Source organism: Ceratotherium simum, chromosome 29, assembly GCF_057802395.1.
Source record: "Ceratotherium simum simum isolate JZ-2026a chromosome 29, ASM5780239v1, whole genome shotgun sequence".
Classification (NCBI taxonomy): Eukaryota; Metazoa; Chordata; class Mammalia; order Perissodactyla; family Rhinocerotidae; genus Ceratotherium; species Ceratotherium simum.
Genome location: NC_141928.1, coordinates 13,135,532 through 13,154,442, shown reverse-complemented (window position 1 = coordinate 13,154,442; position 18,911 = coordinate 13,135,532). Strand labels below are relative to the sequence as shown.

The following is an 18,911-nucleotide window of genomic DNA, read 5'->3' as shown; positions in this document are numbered from 1 at the left end:
CCAATCAAGTTATTCTAATTGTGCTTTTTTAAGAAAAGTGCTTCCATTTTTACTCTTAAATTGTGAATCAAAACTCCATGCTTCTTTTAAATCATCAAAAAGCCTTGATAAAATATCATTCTACCTCCACTTTGTGTGGGTCATACAAAACCAACAGCCATGAGAAAGAGAGGCTAAACATTTGGGGAGGAGGCACAGCTCTTCTTTCCCGAACTCTGCTACTCTCATCTACTAACATCACATTTTCACCTCAAAGTCTCAGGATAAGCAAGGTATGCAATTATCTGGCATCAGATAACAGGTGTGTGCCACCTCCAACTGTGCTGTGGGGGCAATGAACAGGTATTGCAAGTAAGTGGAATTGACTTTCATCTATGAGACTGCTCAACCAACTGCAGTCAAAATCATTTCATTCTTTTCAGGTCTACCTTTGAAAATTATTCAGGAACGGCCAAATGGACAGAATCTTCTAATCATTATCTATGTATTATCTATGTAGATAAAATCTGCAAACATTCCGGGCTCTGCAATGCTTTGTTATTGTTGTTGTTGTTGTTTTTACAGCTTTATTGAGGTGTAATTGATATACAAAAAACTGAACATATTTAATGCATATAGTTTGATGTGGTGATAGAATCAGGGGTATATGCATATGTCACCAGTCATTTGAGTCTCCAAATGCAGGAGTAGGTGGGGAAGAAAGTAGAACCACCCCCATTTATTGATGGGTATACTGAGGTGAAATAGCCTCCCCAAAGCATGAGGAATTATACAGTGTTATCAGATTCAGCTAAATGGGAAGAAGGTTAAGCACTGCCCCTCAGAAATATCACACACATCTGCAGATTCCAGGTTCAAGCCTGACAGGATCACCTAGCCCTTCCCCACCAGGGAAAACAAAATCCCAGAAGTAAGGCTGAAAGACACAATGAAGGAAATGGGAAAAGAGTCCATAGAGTCAAATGAATACATTGCCAAGGAGTGGGATGGAGCATAGTTGGCTCAGATTGGGAGTATCTATTAAAATTTTCAAATGTTCATAAACTCCAGCTTGGATCCCATATCTCAAAATGTATTCTATACCATAGAAACTCTCTCATGAGTGCAATATATAGATATATACACTAGTCCCCACTTATCCACAGGAAATACATTCCAAGACCCTCAGTGGATGCCTGAAACTGTGGATAGTACTAAACCCTGTATATATTATGTTTTTTCTTATTCACATAGCTGTGATAAAGTTTAATCTTTAAATTAGGCACAGTAACAGATTAATAACAATATAATAAAATAGAACAATGATAACTATATACTGTAATAAAAGTTGTATGAACATGGTCTATCTCCCACAAAATATCTTACTGTACTGGTCTCCCCCTTCTTCCTCTTGTGATTATGTGAGATGATACAATGCCTATGTAATGAGATGAAGTAGGTGAATGATGTAGGCATCGTGACATAGCTTTAGGCTACTATTGACCTTCTGATGATACTTCAAAAGGAGAGTCATTGAATCACAATAGTGGAGATGGTTGGATATCAGGAGCTCACGATGTGATGTCAATGATTACTAATATAAGTACTGCAATACCCCAGTAGTGATCTGATAATGCAGAGAGCTGCTAAGTGACTAACAGGCAGCAGAAAATACAGCTGCATATTCTGGACAAATGGATGATTAGTCTCCCAGGCATAGGAGCCAGGTGGTGTGACATTTCATCAAGCTACTCCAAACGGCATGCAATTTAAACCTTATGAATTGTTTCTTTCTCGAATTTTCCATGTAATATTTTTGGATTATGGTTGGCCATGGGTAACTGAAACCCCAGAAAGTGAAACCACAGATAAAAGGGATACTGTAAAATATCCATTGTAACACTGTCTGTGGGGGAGAAAAAGCATTATGGATAGTATGACCCCATTCCTCAATATAATACGTATATAGAACTAGGCAGAAAAGAAAAACTTTAAAATATGCACACAACTCTAGTTCTCTGGCAAGAGGAATTATAAGGAACTTTCACCTTTTTAACTAGAAAATTAACACAAAGAAATATGTGTCCCTTAGTTTGTAAAGGAAACAATATAATATAAAGTCAAATATGGAAGGAACACCTCACTCCATCCCTCCAATCTCACTTCAGAAGGCAATGACACACAGATAAACACACACACCAAATAAACACAAATATAAAGGACATATTTTCTTTACAAATATGGGATTATTCTGTGTGCATTGCTCTGGGACTTGATTGGGTCACTTAACAAATATCGCAGACAGTACTGTCACAATGACAGCATACCTTAGCAATGAATAGTTTCTCTGCCATCAGATGCCTGAATTCAAATACCAGCTCTGCCAGTTACTAACTGTGGGACCTGGTAAGTTATTCCACTTTGCGAAATTCTATTTTTTATCTGTAAAATATGGATAATAATAGTGCCTATGTTTTAAATTTGAAGAGAAGAAAATAATAAAAGACATTCAAAGCACTTAGCTCAGTGTGTGACACATATTGAGTGCTAATAGATGTTGGCTAACATTAGCCATCTTGTTTCTTTAGAGACTGCATGATACTGAGTCATGAGAATGCACTATAAATGATTTTAATAATTCACTTATTTGTGGATATTTTGATTGCTTGCTCTGTGGGTTGTTCATTTGTTTATGTTGCTTTGTTTGGCATTATAAGTAATGCTACAATGATAATGCGTGTACATATCTTTGTTCTACACGCATATCACTATTTTTAAAGGATAGATTCCTATAAGTGGAATTATTGTATAAGGAGATGTAGATTTTCAAATCTGATAGAGACTACCAAAAGGTTTACGCTGACTACCCTCTCACTACCAGTTAATATAAGGGTCTTTTTCCTTTTGGATATTGTCGAAAAATTTTATTGACAACCTCATGGGTGAAAATTGTACTTCAGTCTAATATATATTTTCTGATTACCAATGAGATTGAACATCTTCTCACGAGATTTCTCTGGTAAATGTGTTTCAGATATTTTCCTTGAGCCAATACTTTATATTTTAGCTTTCCTTATGCTCTATTTTGGTGTCATTTTCACATTTTTGAGTATAGTATTTTTCATTCTTGCCTCTACATTTTCTTTCTTTCTTTGAATGGCATTTCCGTCTTCGGATCATAAAAATATGCTCCTTATTGTAAGCTAATATTTATTTTATTGTTCGTATTTTTTACTTTTAGACTGTTCATTTAAATGGGTTTTATTTCTCTGTGTGGCTTGGAAAGAAATTTAGCCTTAGTTTTTCCAAATATTCAGCCAATTGTCATAAATATCCCTTATTTATAGTCCATCCTTTCTCCATTGTGATGAAATAAATCTTTATTATGTATTAAGTTCCATATAGATCACAACCTATGTACAATATAAATACAGGTATACAGAATTCTTTATTCTGCTCCTTGGATTTGTTTTTCTCTGTGTATAATTATCTTACTGTTTGTCATTATTATGTGCTGTGATTGTAGGTTAGAAAAGTTCTCTGGCACTATTCTAATTTTTTAAAAATTATCTTCTTTCCTTAGCCATTTATTCCTCCAGATGAATATTAGAATGACCTTCTCAGGTCCCATTAAAAATTCCCCTGAAGTGCTATTACAGGTGCAGTGAATGTTTTTTAAATTTTATTGAGGTTACACAGGTTTAAAAGATTACGTAAATTTCAGATGTACATAATTATATTTTGGCTTCTGTATAGACTGCATCGTGTTCATCACCAAGAGTCTAGTTTCCATCCATCACCACTCATATGTGCCCCTCTACTCCTTTCTTCCCCCTCTAAACATCTTCCCCTCTAGTAACCACCAATCTGTTCTCCTTATCCAATGTTTGTTTATCTTCCACATATGAGTGAAATTATGTAGCATTTATCTTTCTCTGTCTAACTTATTTCACTAAGCACAATACCCTCATGTTGTCTGAATGGCATGATTTTATCTTTTTTCATGGCTGAGTACCATTCCATTGTATATCTATATATACCACATCTTTATCCATTCATCCATTGATAGGCACTTAGAGTGCTTCCAAGTCTTGGCTGTTGTGAATAATGGTGCAATGAACACAGGGATGCATACCTTTTTGAATCAGTGTTTTCATGTTCTTTGGATAAATACACAGACGTAGAATAACTGGATCATAAGGTATTTCTAATTTTAATTTTTTGAGAAATCTCCATACTGTTTTCCATAGTGGCTGCACCAATTTACATTCCCACCAGCAGTGCATAAGTCTTCCTTTTTCAAGACATCCTCTTCAACACTTGTTATATCTCCTATTTATAATAATAGCCATTCTGACAGGTGTGCAGTGATATCTCATTGTAGTTTTGATTTGCATTTCACTAATAATTGGTGATGTTTAACATCTTTTCATGTGACTGTTGGCCACCTGTATATCTTCTTTGGAAAAATGTCTGTTCATATCCTCTGCCCATTTTTTGATCAGGTTGTTTAGTTTTTTTTGTTGTTGAGTTGTATGAGCTCTTTATGTATTTTCCGTATTAACCCCTTATCGGATATATGGTTTGCAAAATTTTCTCCCAGTTCGGTTATCATTTCATTTTGTTGATGGTTCCCTCTGCCATGCAGAAGGTTTTTAGTTTGATGTAGTCCCATTTGTTTACGTTTTCTTTTGTTTCCCCTGCCTCAGGAGACATAGTATTCAAAAAGATACTGCTAAGATCGATGTCAAAAAACATACTGCCTACATTTCTTCTATGAGTTTTATAATGTTATGGTATTACACTCAAGTCATTAGTCCATTCTGAGTTAATTTTTGTATATGGTGAAAGATAATGGTCCACTCTCATTCTTTTGCATGTGACTGTCCGGCTTTCCCAACACCATTTATTGAAGAGACTTTCCTTTCTCCATTGTATGTTCTTGGTCCTTTGTTAAAAATTTGCTGAGCATAGGGGCCAGACCCATGGTTTAGCGGTTAAGTGCACGCACTCTGCTCCTGGCAGCCCGGGTTCGGATCCCGGGCGCGCACCAACGCACCGCTTGTCCAGCCGTGCTGAGGCCGCATCCCACATACAGCAACTAGAAGGATGTGCAGCTATGACATACAACTATCTATTGGGGCTTTGTGGAGAAAAAAAGGAGGAAGATAGATGTTAGCTCAGGGCCGGTCTTCCTCAGCAAAAAGAGGAGGATTGGCATGGATGTTAGCTCAGGGCTGATCTTCATCACAAAAAAAAAAAAAATTGCTGAGCATAGATGTCTGGGTTTATTTATGGACTCTCAATTCTGTTCTATTGATATGTGTGTCTGTTTTTGTGCCAGTACTATGCTGTTTTGATTACCATAGCTTTGTAGTACCATAGCTTTGAATTCAGGGAGTGTGACACCTTCAGCTTTTTTTCTTCCATCAGGACTGCTTTGGCTATTCGAGGTCTTTTGTTGTTTCCATATAAATTTTAGGATTCTTTGTTCTGTTTCCATGAAAAATGTCTTTGGAATTCTGATTGGGATTGCATTGACTCTGTAGACTGCTTTAGGTAATATGGACATTTTAAATATATTTATTCTTCCAATCCATGAGCACGGAATATCTTTCCATTTCTTTATGTCTTCTTCAATTTCTTCCAATAATGTCTTATAGTTTTTAGTGTATAGGTCTTTCACATGCTTAGTTAAATTTATTCCAAAGCATTTTGTTCTTTTTGTTGTGATTCTAAATGGGTTTGTATTCTTGATTTCTCTTTCTGCTAGTTCATTCTTAGTATATAGAAATGCAACCGCTTTTTGTATATTGATTTTGTACCCTGCAAATTTACTGTATTCTTTAATTATTTTTAATAGTTTTTTGGTGAATTCATTAGGGTTTTGTGTATAGAGAATCATGTATTGTGCAAGTGGTGACAGTTTTACTTCTTCCTTTTCAATTTGGATCCTTTTTTTTTCTTTTTCTTGCCCAATTGCTCTGGCTAGGACTTCCACAACTATGCTGAACAATAGTGGCAAGAGTGGGCAGCCTTGTCTTGTTCCTGGTCTCAGAGGAATAGTTTTCAGTTTTTCACCATTAAGTGTGATGTTGGCTGTGGGTTTGTCAAATACAGCCTTTATCATGTTGAGGTACTTTCCTTGTATACCCATTTTATTGAGAGTTTTTATCATAAATAGATGTTGAATCTTGTCAAATGCCTTCTCTGCATTTGTTGAGATGATCATGTAATTTTTATTCTTCATTTTGTTAATGTGGTGTTTCACATTGATTGATTTGTGGATGTTGAACCATCCCTGCATCCCTGATAAAAATCCCACTTGATCATGGTGTGTGATCCTTTTAAGGTATTGTTGTATTCGATTTGCTAATATTTTGTTGAGGATGTTTACATCTATGTTCATCAGCAATATTGGCCTATAGTTCTCCTTTTTTGTGTTATCTTTGTCCAGTTCTGTTATCAGATTAAGAGTGACCTCATAAAATGAGTTAGGAAGTGTTCCAGCCCCTTCAATTTTTCGGAAGAGTTTGAGAAGGATAGGTGTTAAATCCTCTTTGAATGTTGGGTAGAACTCACCAGAGAAGCTGTCTGGTACTGGAATTTTGTTTTTTGGGAGGTTTTTGATTACTGCTTCAATCTCTTTACTTGGATTGGTGTCTGTTCAGATTCTCTCTTAACTTTGATTCAGTTTTGGGAGGTTGTATGATTTAAGAATCCAGTTTTAGGTTATCCAATTTGTTGGCATATAGCTTTCTTAGTATTCTCTTATAATCCTTCGTATTTCTATGGTATGTGATTTAATTTCTCCTCTTTCATTTCTGATTTTATTTATTTGAGCTTTCTCTATTTTTTTTCTTAGTGTGTCTAGCTAAGGGTTTCTCAGTTTTGTTTATCTTTTCAAAGAGCCAGCTCTTAGTTTCATTGATCCTTTCTATTGATTTTTTTAGTCTCCATTTCATTGATTTCTTCTCTGATTTTTGTTATTTCCTTCCTTCTACTGACTCTGGGCTTTGTTTGTTCTCTTTTATTTAGTTCTTTTAGGTGTAGTGTTAGATTGTTTAAGATTTTTCTTGTTTTTTCAGGTAGGCCTGTATTACCATAAACTTTCCTCTTTTTTTTTTTTAAAGATTTTATTTATTTATTTTTCCCCCCCAAAGCCCCAGTAGATAGTTGTATGTCATAGCTGCACATCTTTCTAGTTGCTGTATGTGGGATGCGGCCTCAGCATGGCCGGAGAAGCGGTGCGTCGGTGCACGCCCGGGGGATCTGAACCCGGGCCGCCAGCAGCAGAGCGCGCGCACTTAACCGCTAAGCCACGGGGCTGGCCCAAAACTTTCCTCTTTATACTGCTTTTCCTGCATCCCATAAGTTTTGGTATGTTGTATTCTCATTTCATTTGTCTCCAGGTATTTTTCAATTTCTCCTTTGATTTCTTCATTCTTCCAATAGTTGTTCAGTAGCATGTTGTTTACTCTCCACATATTTGTGACTTTTCCCACTTTCTTCTTATAGTTGACTTCTAGTTTCATACCATTGTGGTGAGAAAAGATGTTTGATGTGATTTTAATATTAAATTTAAGGTGGCTTCTTTTGTTTCCCAACACATGGTCTATCTTTGAGAATGTTCCATTTGAACTTGAGAAGCATGTGTATTCTGCTGCTTTGGAATGGAATGTTCTATATATATCTATTAAGTCCATCTGATCTAGTATTTCATTTAAGGCCAATGTTTTCTTGTTCACTTTCTGTCTGGGTGAGCTATCCTTTGCTGTAAGTGGGGTGATAAAGTCTCCTACTATTATTGTCTTGCTGTCAGTTTCTCTCTTTAGATCTGTTAATAGTTGCTTTGTATACTTTCGTGCTCCTATATTAGGTGCATATATATTAAGAGTGTAATGTCTTCTTGGTGGAATGTCTCTTTTACCAGCATATAATTTCCATCTTACTTTCTTGTTATCTTTTTTAGCTGAAGTCTGTTTTGTCTGATGTAAGTATGGCTACACTTGTTTTCCTTTGGTTTTCGTTTGCTTGGAATATCATCTTCCTCCCTTCACTCTGAGCCTGTGTTTGTCTTTAGAGCTGACATTGGTCTCCTGGAAGTGGCATATTGTCAGGTCTTGTTTTTTAATCTATCCAGCCGCTCATTGTCTTTTTATTGGTGAATTCAATCTATTTATCTTTAGAGTCATTATTGATATATGAGGGCTTAGTACTGCTATTTTATCGTTTTTTCTGGTTATTTTATATGTCCACTGTTTCTTTTTCATTGTATGTCTGTCTGCCATTTCAGTTTGATAGTTTTCTGAGATTTTTTTTTCTCAGTTTCCTCTTTATGTCTTATGATTCTGCTCTGGTTTTTGGTTGTGTGGTTACCATGAGGTTTGTATAAAGGTCTCACAGTTGAGATAGTCCTTTTCCTGCTGATAGCATCTTATCTCCATTAGCCTATTCAGGGTCCATCTTTTTCCCCTTCCCCTTCTATACTTTTGTTGTCACAAATTATCATTTTTCCTGTTGTGAGTTTGTTAACAAACTGAAGTGGTTTTAGTTATTTTTTATACTTTCTTTTCCCTTTAGCCTTTATGTTATAATATTTAATCACTTATTCTGATATAGAGTAGAGGTTTTATGATTCTCTCTATTTTTCACCTTGCTCAATGGTTTGTAAATCTGTGTCTTTTTGTTTGGGTTAGGAGTGCTCCTTTCAAAGTTTTGTAAGGCATGTCTAGTGGCAATGAACTCCCTCAGCTTTGTTTTTTCTGGGAAAGCCTTTAGTTCTCCTTAATATCAGAAGGATAGCTTTGCTGGATAGAGTATTCTTTTTTTTTTTTTTTTGTGAGGAAGATCAGCCCTGAGCTAACATCCATGCCAATCCTCCTCTTTTTGTGAGGAAGCCCGGCCCTGAGCTAACATCTATTGCCACTCTTCCTCCTTTTTTTTCCCCCTTTTTCTCCCCAAAGCCCCAGTAGATAGTTGTACATCATGGTTGCACATCCCTCTAGTTGCTGTATGTGGGATGCCGCCTCAGCATGGCTGGACAAGCAGTGCATCGGTGCACACCCGGGATCTGAACCCAGGCCACCAGTAGTGGAGAGTGTGCACTTAACCGCTAAGCCATGGGGCCAGCCCCTAGAGTATTCTTAAGTGATAGTTTTTGTCTTTCAATATTTTGAATATATCATTGCATTCTCTCCTAGACTGTAGAGTTTCTGCTGAGAAATCCACTGATAGCCTGATGCTGTTCCTTTGTAAATGATTTTCTTTTCTCTGGCCACCCTTAATATTCTTTCTTTGTCATTGATCTTTCACAGCTTTCATATAATATATAATATGCCTTGAAGAAGGTCTTTTTGCATTGAGACAATTAGAAGTTCTATTAGCTTCATGTACTTGTATACCCAGTTCCTTCCGCAGGTTTGGGAAGTTCTGAGCTATTACTTATTTGAATAAGCTCTCTGATCCTTTATCCCTCTCTTTTTCTTGTGGGATAGCCATTATCCTTATGCTGCTCCCTAATTGAGTCAGGTATTTCTCATAGAATTTCTTCATATTTTTAAAATCTTAGTTCTCTCTCATCTTTCACTGGAATCATTTCTAGATTTCTATCTTCAAGCTCACTAATTCCCTCTTCCTTATGGTCTGCTCTATTTCCAATGCTTTCTACTTTATATTTCATCTCATTAATTGTGTTCTTCATCTCCAGAATTTCTGGGTTTTTTTTTTTTTTTTAGAGTTTCAATCTCTTTGGTGAAGTACTTCTGTTCATTAATTTTGTTCCTAAGCTCACTGAAGTGTCTTTCTGAGTTTTCTTGTAACTTGTTGAGTTTCTTCATGACAGCTAATTTGAATTATCTGTCAGTTAAATTGTAATCTCCAGTGACTTCAAGTTTGGTTTCTGGAGATTTGCCATTTTCTCTCTGTTCTACCATGTTACTATAGTTCTTCCTGGTGCTTGATAAGTTGATCCTTTGCTGGCACATTTGTGATGGTAAACACCTATCTCACTTGGGCAAGGCTTTGGTTACATTGTTCTGAGCTGCTTCTGGTTGTATTTGAGAGCCTACACTTTCACCTTCCACTGCCTCTACCAGAGGCACTGTCAGTTCCTTCCTTGTGCCACTTGTGCCCCCGAGGTTGCTGGTGCCTTGCTGCTTATTATGTTGTTGCAGTCTTGGGTGTCACCACCAGGGTCACCAGGCTGTGAGCACTTCTGCTGCTTCTGGGGCACCTGGGTCTCATGTTCCCCTACTGCCTCTCCACGGGCTCTCCTCAGGCTCAGGTGCTGCTGCCCTTTGCACCACCTGCACTGCCACTCTCAGGTTACCTGGGGGTGCTAGCAGCACTACTGCCATGAGCACTGAGTTCATGGGTATCACTGTCACTGACAAGAGTTTGTGGTCTTGTATGTAGCCCCCACTGCTGGTAAAGTCAATGCCTGGGCTGCCCCCACTAGGGGCTGGGTAATGTGTTCTCCTGTGGCTCCTGAAGTCTCAGGTTGCAGGTGCCCCCTGCCATTGCTGGAGGAGGGGCAGGGGGAAGTGAATAAATGCTGTACTTTCTCTTGCAGACTTTGGTTGGTGGCATCACCTGTGTCCTTTTTGAAATCTCAAGTCAGGGCACCACTGCCCCTGCTCATTATATCTGTATCTGGATGCAAACCTTGCTGCTGGAAAACCAGGTTCAGAGTGGCCTCTGCCTGGGGAGAAGGAGGGGGCTGGTTCACCAGCATGGCTGTATTTCCTGTAGCCTCAGATCATATGATTCACCCACCACCACCACCGGGGGAGGGCAGAGTCTAAGGCATGAGTATTGCTGTGGCTCCTGCAGCCTCTGCCACCAGCACGACTGGAGTACTCCTTAAAAACTCAAGTCAGAGCACCACCAGCACTGCCAGGAACATCCACATCTGGAGCACCACTGCCAGGAGATAGTGAGGAAGTTGCTCCCCTAGTTCCCCTGCCAACTAGAAGTCCAGTCCACCTACCTTCAGATGTATAGGTTCATAGATCTCCCAGGCATCCTAGTGTGTTATGCAGAGAGTCTTTGTTGGTCAATGGATGTAAAACTGGTTGAGAGAAAAAGGTAACAACTCACTCTGCTATGAGGTTAATGCCAGCTCTTGAAGTTTTTTAATTTGAGAGGAACTTTTTTACAGCTTTACTGAGATATAATTAATATATAACATTGTCCAATATTCCTATGGTATTTGAATGTTTATATAAGGACTTCATAGATTTTAATCAAAAGCATTAATATATTTAAAGAAATATTCTCAGTAACACTGGCTATTATGGGTGATATTCTCATTTTGAGTGGCATTTCTGAACCAAAAACTTATAACTTTAGTTTCCAGATGATGTCAGACAAACAGAAATGCTCAGGTAAACATTAAGCATGTTTTGCTCTGAGTACTTAATGAAGTCTCATCTGAATTCCATAGGTATCATAGAACATTGACTAAATCTCTTGCTCTCTTTTGTTTTATCTCCACTACCACTACCACCACCTCTGCACCTATGAGTAGGAGAGGACTTCATTCATTGGGACTCTGTGTACGAAATTGTCCTGATTCAGGGTGGGACCCAGTAGCCCCTTACCCTAAAAGAAGAATAAAAAGAGGCTAAGGATTTAGTCTAGAAACAACTGAAGAAGAGTCTTTGGAAAGAAAACTGAGAAGAACTTGGACAAATTAGGCCACATAGAAGGTTCGAAGAACATGTGGGAAAACTTTAGTTTCTCATTCACGAAGCAGCTTGGAATTTTTAAACATTCCCCTTGTTGAATATAACTTCCTGTTTCTCTATACAGTCATGGGCCACATAATGAGGTTTCAGTCGATGACAGACCACATATATGAGGGTGGTCCCATAAGATTAGTACCATATATCCTAAATGTGTAGTGCCTAGGTTATCTAGGTTTGTGTAAATACACTCTATGATATTCGCACAAACACAAAATTGCCCAACGATGCATTCTCAGACAATTCCTCATGTTATAGGATACATGACTGCATTTCTTGAAGTAAATAGTCTTTAATCTCCTGACAAATAATAGTGGACTTTTTTGTATAGGTAGAAGGTTAGTGAAGAAAATGTCTTAATCAAATTCTCCTTCATATCTCTCCCACTGCTTCTCCAAACCCTGTGCAGGATGTCAGAGACATGGAGATAAAGAACTACAGCAGCAGCACATCAGACTTTATCCTCCTGGGCATCTCTTCCAATCCTCAGCTACAGAAACCACTTTTTGCCATATTACTCATCATGTACCTGGTCACCATGGTAGGGAATGTACTCATCATCCTGGCCATCCACTCTGACTTTCGCCTCCACATCCCTATGTACTTTCTTCTCAGCAATCTGTCCTTCACGGATATCTGCTTCACAACAGACATTGTGCCAAAGATGCTGCTGAATTTCCTATCAGAGACAAAGTCTATCTCCTACGTGGGCTGCCTCATTCAGATGTACTTCTTCATAGCCTTAGGGAACACTAACAGCTACCTATTGGCCTCCATGGGCATAGACCGGCTGGTAGCCATCTGCAACCCCCTGAATTATGATGTGGTTATGAATCCACGGTGTTGCCTCCTCATGTTGCTGGGTTCTTGCACCATCTCCCACCTGCACTCCATGCTTCATGTGCTACTCATGTCCCGCCTGTCTTTCTGCGCCTCCCATGTCATTAAGCACTTTTTTTGTGATACTCAGCCCGTGTTAAAGCTATCCTGCTCTGATACTTCCTCCAACCAGATTGTGCTCATGACCGAGTCCCCGGCTGTCATTGTGACCCCCTTCCTGTGCATCCTCTTCTCCTATCTGCGAATCATCATTACTGTGCTCAGAATCCCGTCCGCAGCTGGAAAGTGGAAGGCCTTCTCTACCTGTGGCTCCCACCTCACTGTAGTGGTCTTGTTCTATGGGAGTGTCATCTATGTCTATTTTAGACCCCTGTCCATGTACTCAGTGTTGAAGGACCGGTTTGCCACACTCATGTACACAGTAGTGACACCCATGCTGAACCCTTTCATCTACAGCCTGAGGAACAAAGATATGAAGATGGGTATGAGAAAGTTAAGGTTCAGAATTCTCTCATAGAAGGAATAACAACATAGAATGTCATAATTGAGAGATGATCTGAAAGATGATTAGGTAACCTTCCTTCCTACCCATTTTTTACATGGCACCCTCAGAGGTCATCAGAGGTGGTTTTGAATAGAAAAAAGAGCATTGACCTTGAAGTTTGAAAACTTGGTTTCTATCAATGACTTTGACCAAATAAATGTTCAATTTGAGGCCAGGTACTGCTAGCAATCCAGATTTCAAGAAAAGAGTCTCTGCCACTCATATAGTAGAATAAAGCTATTTCCTAATGTCTCTTCTATAAGCTTGACATCGGCTAGTATTCAAGGAATTATAACATCCTATTAGTTTTTAGAATAAGATATTACATGGATTTCAAGGGAATTTGGGAAGACTCTTTGAGGAATGCCCTAAGATTGTCCTTAAGAATGTACTTATTTTTACACACAAAAGTTCAGTAGACAAGGAAATGGACAGAGCATTTCAAATGGTGGAAACCACCCAAACAAGTAGAGACAACCAACATTGGAATGTGTTTGAGAAACAGTGAAAAGCCTTGACAAGATTGTTCAATTTAAGAGCAGAGAGAATAAAGCTGGAAGGGTAGAAAATGTATAAGGCAGATTTACACTGCCATCAACACCAAAGTGTCATCACAATGTGAATTCTCATTCTCGACTCTTTCCCTTCCCTCTTAATTCTTCCTTTCTCCACATGATCACAGTCCTCATGGAAATTACCTTTATATCCTAGAAAAATCAATGTGTATCAGTAAGGATAAGCTAGTTTGTGCTGTGGAACAAACACCCTCAACATCTGTAGACCATAAAACTAAAAGTTTACCCATATTCACACTGCATGTCCACCATAAAAAAATATAAGGGTGCCTTTCTTTTTAAACACTCTGGGAACAAAGCTGATGGAGCAATAACCATTGTTAACAATAATTATCACTCTGTCAGAAGCTGAGAAAGGCTTTTGAAGATTTTGCACTGACATTAAATACTCTGATCTAGAAAAGACTCACACCACTTCAGACAACAACTCATTGTCCACAACTAATCTCATGATCCCACCATACACAAGAGAGTCAGGTGGCACAATCTAATGATGATCTGTAAAATGGAGAGTGAGAAGGATCTGGTGAATTGCACTAATGACTATACAACTCTTACGATACACAAATACATAATGTGGATTTGTGGCTTATTCAATCCTTCCCTGATTATTATCAAGAGTAATATAAAATATATACTCTCTTGGGAATTCTTTTTTACGTCTGTATTTCATCAAGTTTTAAACACCACCAGCTTTTATGGATCATAAGCTTATTGATGGCAGAACCTGAAGTTGACTATAAGTCTTTTGGCCTTAACGATATCACAGGAGGTATACAGCAGCCTATCAGAACACAGGAACATTAGGGCCTAATATCATGGTCCCTGACATTGCTGTCACTGTTTCCTCTTCCAATTTTCAGAAAGCAACCAGCACTCCAGGAAACAAACGCCATTTGCAATAGCCTTCATATTGGCACAGGAAAACCTGGCTTTCACCGCTATCCCCTACCAATCACTCAGCTTTGAGGATGTGGGCCTGAAAGATCTGTACACTTTCCACTTCCTCTATTGATGTGCCATAGTTTTCTCATGTGCAGCCAAAAACAATATACCACTTTAGAATGTGAAGAATTCCTGGCATATATTAAATAAATAAATTCTTTAATTACACTTTCCAGTAACTTATAAAACTAATAAGTCCTTTGGTCCCAGGAAACCCAACACATTTTTTTAGCTCTGACCTCACTCTGCCATCAGCCCCAGACTTGTTTTTCTCAACAACACACAGTCACTAAGAAATCAATATCTGTTATATATGTCTATAGCTATTCTAAAAACTTCAAACTAAAGGGAATTCCAGATAATAAATGACCATAAGATAGTTTGTTGGGGTGAAAGAGTTACCACTCTGGCCTGAAGGTTACCCCTAACCTTCTTACTCAGAGCTAGAGCATTGTCTCTGTCAGAATATGAGGCAATTTCCAAAAGATATCCTGCCATCCTTCAGAAGGAGTGAGCTGAAGTGGGCATTTAGTGTCTGGGGACTTCAATAAAGTTTTGCTACCCAAATAAGGGAGCCCAAAAACCAACCTGAGAAATTACTAATAAGCATTGGTAGGAATAAGATAAATTGCTTCTGTAGGCAGATATAATCAGAGGAAGGATCTAAGCAGACCTTCTGAACACCTTTTCAGGTTGGTGGAATGCTCAATATGGCCCTTGGGAGTAGTCCTGAAAACTCCTTGACAGCCTCTCCTCCCATCATATGTATACCTGGGAACTGGTTGAACAGAATAGAGGAATAATATTACAGGCATGTCCTTTTATAAGAAAGTTGTAAAGGGAAATGTATTGGATCCTTCTACTGCAAGCTCATTACATATACGTAAACATAGGAGATTTTACTGAATACCAAGCAAGAAATATTTAGTTCCTAGAACACATTTTTTTGCCTATTTATCACAATGAGTGACACAAACAAGGATGTCAATTAGGAAAGTTTAGGAGGGCCTAGGGAAGTGTCCTGAGGATTTCAGACATTGAAGAGTCTGACAGAGAAGGTATCAGCAAAGAGGGTAAAAAAGAGTAGTCATATAATCCAAGAATAAAAAATTGTTTCAAGAAGCAGACACCCAAGATGAGGATATGGATGTATTTTCCCCCCACAGCAGAAGAATCTCCTTTCAGCCAAGCAATCTCCAGGAGATGCCCATCGGGAGAACTTACACACAGAAGAGGCTAGTTAGCTAGTTAGGCTGCAACCTCGTGCCGGACTTAAAACTACAAACACTACTAAGCTTGACCAGAGCCAATGCATCCCTGGACAGAAGTGCTCTGAGAGCCGTTTTCTCTGGACATATCAGGAATTCCAGATGTAGACAATAAAGGAATTCTTAACAGTGTGCCAAGAAACTCAGTTCATCTGAGCTAGGACCCTCCTGATCTGCATCATATGTACCCTGGGCTTGCTGCACAGAAACAGGAATAACCAGGGCTTCATGGACTGAGAAAGTTCAAAAGAAGGTCAAGTCAGCCAGGTCCCCTTGGGACATGGTACACTTAGGACATGGTACCAACCCTCTTTTACCGTGGTCAGCTTTCAGCTTTCCACTAGAATGCCTCAGAGTTTTTAGATTCCCCTCATAAACTCCATCCACCTATAGGCACGGCCCTAACCCATCACACCTGTTCCTTGTTTGAAAGGTGGTATCGTTGTTGCTGTAACTCAGAGGCAGCCTGGGAGTCAAGAACCAGATAAGAACCGTAAGACCGAGATCCCATTCCAGCCCCATCCAAATGCAGCCTTGGCAAGTCAGAGGACCACTCCTCCTCATTTGTGAAGTGGGAGAAAGAACCCACACATGGATCCATCTCGAAGCTGCTGTAAGATTCGAATCACAAGATAGAGGCCATTCTTGTAAACTGAAGCAAAATACACAACACAAAAGAGTGCATCAAGTGGCAGAATAAACTTTTTGAATTCTCTGTGTAACAATAAAATCATCTCTGGCTACTTACAAAAAAACGATATCTTTCAATAGATGAATGGATAAACTGTGGTATATCCAGACAATGGAATATTATACAATACTAAAAAGAAATTGGCTATCAAGCCATGAAAACACATGAAGGAAACTTATAAGAATATTACTAAATGAAAAAAGACAATCTGAAAAGGCTACATGCTATATGATTCCAACTAGAAGACATTTTAGAAAAGGCAAAACTGAGGAGATAGTAAAAAGATCAGCGGTTGCCAAGGGTTAAAGGCAAAGGAGGAGTGAATAGGCAGAGCACAGATGATTTTTAGGGCAGTGTTAACTGTTCTCTATGACACAACAATGCTGTTATTATACATTTGTCAAAACCCACAGAAGGGCAACACCAAGAGTGAATCCTAATGTAAACTACGGGCTTTGGGTAATGATGTGTCACTGTAGGTTCCTCAATCATAACAAATGTACCACTCTGGGGGGAGGAGGGGATATTGATAATGGGAGAGGCTATGTGTGTATGGGAGTAGGGGGTATATTTGAACACTCCATACATTTTCACCATTTTTTCTGTGAAGCTATAACTGCTCTAAAAGATGAATTCTATTTAAACAGAAAAAAAAACAGAAAACTATCTACCTATAATCGTGATTGCAATGCCATTTATAGATAAAAACAATGTGAGTGAGAGAAGCTAAATGACTTGTGCAAATTCACTCATTTAGTAATTGGTGAAACTGGGATGCAAAAACAAGCTCAAGAAATTGAAGAAATTAAACGTTTAAGAAAGGCAAAAAGTAAAACAAAAATAATATGAGACTCAGAGAAGTTAAGTATTGCAAAAGCTCACACATCTTGTAAGAGGCAGAGCCAGCATCTCAATCTATTCAGTCTGGCTCCAGTGCCTGTACATTAATCCCTTCCCTATAACCCTACACCTGCACCTAGGTACAGTCATACTTGCAGACAGAACCTCAGAGGTGTCAGAGGCCATCACCTCTCCTTCGAGGTAGGCAAACATCCTACACACAGACATGCAGAGGAGCACCTGCATGTACAGAGAACATACATGTGTGCAGGAACACACACATGTATAGTTAATATGACATGCATGAACACACCTCCACCCCAGCTGCTGCATGCCCCTAATTCTCCTCCCAGGTATAAGACGCTACACCTCTGGAGCCCAGGTTCCCCTGAGGCTTCTGAACACAGAGCTCAGAGGGCGTCAGTAACGCTCTCCTCTCCTGGGAAGAACACAGGGCAAATACCCCTGGAGCTCTGGCTTGTGGGGATGACAGGCCCTTGGGTCTCCCTTTCTATCATCTACTCCCACTGTAGGTAGAGAGAAGAACCAGCACATTTCTGAAGCTAGCAACCTTCAAGCAACCTTCTTCCTCGAGATTCAGAGCTGATCATAACGCCCTGGCAGGACACCACGCCTGTTCAAGACCCTGAATCTCCTCTGTCAAGCCCAAAGGTAGGCAGACTGAGGAGTCTTTGGGAATAGAGATACAGGGTCAACATTGTCAAGTGATCTTCCTCCTTTTTCCTGATCCTATCTTCTTCTCTCCTCCATCTCAAGCCAGAAAACAAGTGAGCAAGAAAGTTAGGGTAATGCAGGGGTTAAAAGCACACGTTCTGATGCTAGATTCCACCACATTGAGTTGTGTGGCCTTAGGCAAGTCACTTCAATTCCCGGTACCTCACTTTCATTATCTGTAAAATGGAGTGTGTAAAGACTAAGTGACAATGTATGTAAAGTTCTTAGAGCAGTGTCTAGCACGTGTCAGCACTATGTAATTGCTAGCTATTATAGTACCAGGATTAAGAACACACATGTGAACGGGCTACAATGAAGTGGGTGTTTCCAATAGGAGACATCCGCGTGAGGCACTGCCAGCTCAGCACAAGAAAACAGGAGTTTGGTTTTCAGCAAAAGTCCACTTTAAGCACCTCTTGTCGACAAAATGGAGACCACAAATATGTTGAGAGAGAAGGAAGAGAATTATTCACAAAAAGAATTTCAATGGGAATATTTTAAATGTGCACTTGCCTTGGAATCTAGAATTTAACAGCTGGGAAGGGTTAGGTGAAGCTCTAATCAAATATAAGAGTAAAAGCTAGGTAGAAAGGAGAGATTTCAGAGAGCTGAAAAGAGAAGGACTCAGCTTGAAAAGGCCCTGTGGAATCCCTAAGGAGGACATACCTCTTCAAGGGGACCAGATACCTGTTTATTTTACTGCTGTAAGTGGGAAGAGGGTAGACAGGGAGAAGCTAGAAGTCCAAA

At 39.1% G+C, this 18,911-nt stretch overlaps 1 protein-coding gene across 1 annotated transcript; it reads left to right on the top strand.

Annotated features, from left to right (window-relative positions):
• The first annotated feature begins 12,132 nt into the window (after positions 1–12,132).
• On the top strand, positions 12,133–13,083 carry LOC101399797 (olfactory receptor 1L4-like). Its single transcript, XM_004423759.2, has one exon. The coding sequence runs from the start codon at positions 12,148–12,150 to the stop codon at positions 13,081–13,083; it is 936 nt and encodes a 311-aa protein (XP_004423816.1). The 5' UTR covers positions 12,133–12,147.
• The last annotated feature ends 5,828 nt before the right edge of the window (positions 13,084–18,911 follow it).

Excerpts from the sequence above, each read along its gene's own strand:
- LOC101399797 (XM_004423759.2), top strand. The coding sequence starts at position 12,148 with ATGGAGATAAAGAACTACAGCAGCAGCACATCAGACTTTATCCTCCTG.